At 35.3% G+C, this 5,000-nt stretch overlaps 1 protein-coding gene across 1 annotated transcript in view; it reads left to right on the top strand.

Moving 5' to 3' along the window:
• LOC122263635 (putative neural-cadherin 2) overlaps positions 1-5,000 on the top strand; it is a 75,526-nt gene that overhangs the window by 17,271 nt on the left and 53,255 nt on the right. Inside the window, exons 5-6 of the mRNA XM_086551768.1 lie at positions 2,419-2,556; positions 4,015-4,453. Of these exons, the coding sequence (XP_086407894.1) occupies positions 2,419-2,556; positions 4,015-4,453 (577 nt within the window). The remainder of the gene's footprint in view (positions 1-2,418; positions 2,557-4,014; positions 4,454-5,000) is intronic.

The raw sequence follows: 5,000 nt of genomic DNA, 5'->3' as shown, positions 1-5,000 counted from the left end.
CACATAACCCTTCTTACCTCTCCCTTAGGCATTGTTATGCGATCAGTTCTTCCATCTAATTGGATCTGTTGGCCTCACACACACAAAAACACACACACACACATACACACACACACAAACACAAACACACACTAACACTAACACACACACACACACGCACGCACGCACAGCACACACACACACTAGCACTAACACAAACATATATATATATAAACACACACAAATACACACAGACACACACAAATACAGACACACACAAACACAGACACACACAAACACAGACACACACACACACACACACACACACACACACACACACACACACACACACACACACGTATTCTTGAGATCTATCAAGGTCTTCCTCTTATTCAATTACTACTACACAATCCCATTTCTTGATACCGTTCCCTGTGTGTAAGCTTTTCCATTCGATAGGTGATTTAATCTCTTTCTTTCATCAGCTATGTCTCTCTTTTTTCCCGGTTCTTTGTTTCTAGGCACTGATTGATGGACTATCTTTTTTTTTTTTTTTGGCCTCTGCACCTTTCCTCTGCACTTCTTGTTTTGATTATCTTTGTATCACTTTGAATCACTTTTTTTTTACTTTTTTCACCTTTCTTCCATTAACTTCAAAGTTTTTTTTTTTTTTTTTTTTAACAGTCCATTCATTCATCTCCCTCCCTCCCCTCTCTCTCTCTCTCTCTCTCTCTCTCTCTCTCTCTCTCTCTCTCTCTCTCTCTCTCTCTCTCTCTCTTTCTCTTTTTTTTTATCTCTCTCTCTTCCTTTCGTGGAACTCCGTCTGTTTTTCATTTGTTTTTTGTTAGTACATAGTCTTCAGTTAATCTTCTACACTTATATCCTCTATAGCATCTCCCAGGGCGTAACATCTGTTTTATACTGTTGTGTCATTTCTTTTTTGATTGTCTGTTTCCTATAGAAGTTAATGGAAGTCCAATGCATGCCGATGATGCTTGAGAGATTCATCTGTTATCAAATATTTGCTTCCTTTACATTCGCTATATACAGTATATCTAGGTTACCTATTTAAGTAATTATCTCTTATCTCAGTATTTTACATCCACATAACAGATGTATTTACCTTCTGATGTCTTACGATGCAAATGTACCCTATAATGGACCAAAAAAAATGAACCAAAGAACAACAAGTACCTCTAACAAAAACAAACAATACCCAGGCCTCAAGTACATGTTTATGTTTGAGTCCCCCTCAAAAACAGTTCCTCAGCTCTCCCGTACCTTTTTCCTTAGAGTGAGTTGTCCTAAAAAAACACTTTTCTCTCCTCAAGCAACACACGAGACTGCTATTTCGAGTTGAATGAGTAGACAAAAGAAAAGAAAATAGATGCAGGGAAACGTGGGTACTCTTTTAGGACTCTCTTGCTTATGATTCCTGGTCTGCGTATGTACATCGTTGATTTATTGGCACGAATGTTTTTTTTTTTTTGTGTGTGTGTGTGTGTGTTTATGTATATATTTGGGTATATGTGTGTATGTATACATATATATATATATATATATATATATATATATATATATATATATATATATATATATATATATATATATTATATATATAATATATATATATATATATATATATATATATATATATATATATATGTATGTATGTGTGTGTGTGTGTATACATATATATATATATATATATATATATATATATATATATATATATATATATATGCATATTTTTTCTACATATGTATACGTATACACGTCAACACGTGTGTGTATTTGTACATATATATATATATATATATATATATATATATATATGTATATATATATATATATATGTATATATATACATATATATATATATATAGACAGATAGATAAATAGATATACATATATGCATATATTCATACTAGTCTCTCAATGCAGCTGAAAGCTTTATATTTATTGCATAGTTGCAATCATTGACCTGAATATCTAAGAGAGGTGGAAAAAATGCACAGTGCGCAGCTAGAGTGATACGCGTGTGTTGCAACAGGATTTAAAAGTCCGTCGTTTCCAAGTGCAAAGGAAGAGGTGAATCTGCAATAAACCGAGTGAATAATGATGATAAAAATACGAAGAAATTAAATGAGTCATATTTATAACTAGATTCGGTATCATTTCGTAAAATTATTTACATAAAAAAATAAAAAGGTAGTTGACAGTATATCTATAACAGTATAATCGAATAACTATATAAGTTCGTGACCGTATAGATAAACCCGTTATCATATATAACCATATAAGTAAATCTACCTAATAAACTTGACCAAAAAAACACCCAGAAAATAATATTTTCTCTCTTCCCTTTTCTTTCCATCTTTTTTTTTTTTTTTTTTTTTTTTTTTTTTTTTTTTTTTTTTTTTTTTTGACATCCTGCAGGTTGATGCAAGAGATAAGGACGCCCTAGACCAACAGGGACTTCTCTACACCGTGCGAGGAGATGGAGTGGATGGCTACCCTCCGACTCGGGCCTTCTTCGCCATCAATTCTCAGACGGGGCAACTCCTTCTGCTACGTGTAAGATACTGAGACGTTGGATGCTGACAGATGGAAAAGAAAAGGATGTTTGCATACATGTGGATGTGGATGTGGATGTGTGTGTGTGTGTGTGTGTGTGTGTGTATATGTATGTATATGTATTTGTATTTGTATATGTATATGTATATATATACATATATATACATATATATACATATATATATGTACATAGATTTAGATAAAGATATACATGTGTGAATGCGTATATGTATATATATGTGAGTGAGTGTGTTTGTGTGTTTATGTATATATATATATATGTATATATATATAGTAAATATATATATATATAGTAAATATATATATATATATAGTAAATATATATATATATAAAATATGCATAAATGTATATATTTCTGAAGTGATAATGTCACCATCGCGGCGCTTCAATGTTCGGAGTCTGGTCGGGCACAATAGTTGGCTGCGAGGCACTGTAATGAGATTCACCAGTCAGTTACTGACGTTGAAGTCTGATATTACACACACACACACATACACACACACACACACACAGAGAGAGAGAGAGAGAGAGAGAGAGAGAGAGAGAGAGAGAGAGAGAGAGAGAGAGAGAGAGAGAGAGAGAGAGAGAGAGAGAGAAAGGGATGGAAAATGCCATCAGTACATTTAGAGTTTTAACTTGTCCTACACTTACAAATTTATAAACTAATTTGTCAAAGACCACAACCTTCTGGAAAACGGTTCTGAAACTTTCCGCGGTGCCTCAAGTGGTACAACGATATACAAGTACCGGAAAATGTTACCTTTCAAGCGGCATTCGTGGTTTAGGCATTGTTTTTCGGGACTGAGGCCGTTCGGGGCAAAGTAGTTCAGGGCCTGTTTTCCGAACGGTTACAGTAATCGGAACTTTTCCGTAAACAAATTGTTGGATTGTTATATAGTTTAGAATTACTGACAGTAACCCCCTCTACCCACCTCTCTCTCTCTCTCTCTCTCTCTCTCTCTCTCTCTCTCTCTCTCTCTCTCTCTCTCTCTCTCTCTCTCTCTCTCTCTTTCATATATATATATATATATATATATATATATATATATATATATATATATATATATATATATATATATATTTACATATATATACATATATATACATACATATACATATATATACATATATATTTATATATATGCATATATACATATATATTTATATATATACATATATATATACATATATATATGTATATATATAAATATATATACATATATATATATTTATATATATATGTATTCATATATATACATATATATATATATATATATATATATATATAAAAATATATATACATATATATTTATATATATATGTATTCATATATATACATATATATATATGTATATATATAAATATATATATGTATGTATGTGTGTGTGAGTATGTGTGTGTCATTTCGTGTAATCCACATGCTTTCCTCTCCTAAGCCCCTGGACCGCGACCCGCCGAGAGGCAAGAGCGTTTGGAGACTGAAGGTGCAGGTGCGCGACGGCCAAGGCCTCTGGAGTCGCCAGGGGGACGGCCACTTCCACCAGTCCCTCGCCAGATTTCCCAGGATGCCTAAGGGGGAGGCGAAGGACACGGGCGCGCGAGGGGGCCCCCATTCCCGGCAGGACAACGTCAAGAACAACAGCTCACTGACGGGGGACGTTGACGGGTCCTACCAAGACGCAGGAGGTTGCGAGGACCTCAGTGCCTTTGGGGGAAATCCCAGAGAAGAGGTTCTCGGAAACATCGGAGGTGGAGGGCGTCGCGTCCATGTGGTGGAGACGGTCGTAACGGTGTTGGTGAAGGACATCAACGACAACCCGCCCGTCTTCCCCAACGCCACCATGTTCGGGGAAGTCCAGGAGAACGGGCCCATCGGTGAGTGTTATTGTGTTCATCGTTTCAGCTATGTTGATTAGTAAGAGGGAAAGGAAATGAATGATGGAGAGAAGAGAAGAAAAGGACATGGGTTATGATTTATGCTTTGGGGCCGCGGGAGTGTAAAGAACAGGCGTGAAAGAGAATGAATAACTTCTCGAAGTTAAGTGATAGATCAGACGTATTTCGTACTTATATTTACATAAACATCACATATATGAACAAGAATATGTGTGGTATTTATTAGTCAGCTTTTACCTGAAGTCTTTGATTTGTCACTTTGGATCGTTTGCAATTGCCAGATGCGACGTTCATTTTATTCATTTCGCCGCGATGCAGATTCCATCATTTCCCTTTTTGTTTACATAATCCTCTCCAAAGCCGATAGATGTCCTGCTTCAGCTACGTGTACCACCATGTCGTTACACGATTGGTGTTGTAGGAAGTCTGGTGAATGCTTGCCAATTCTGGTATTGAATACACATCCAGATTCTCATAAATATGCATTTTTTGCACCTGCTGCATGGCTAGTTTATGGCACTACTTA

The sequence above is a fragment of the Penaeus japonicus genome, unplaced genomic scaffold (genome assembly GCF_977035675.1).
Source record: "Penaeus japonicus unplaced genomic scaffold, GWHDUDI00000001_assembly GWHDUDI00000025, whole genome shotgun sequence".
In the NCBI taxonomy this organism is placed as follows: Eukaryota; Metazoa; Arthropoda; class Malacostraca; order Decapoda; family Penaeidae; genus Penaeus; species Penaeus japonicus.
Note: the sequence above shows the minus strand (reverse complement) of the source record. Positions and strands in the feature narration are given on the sequence as shown.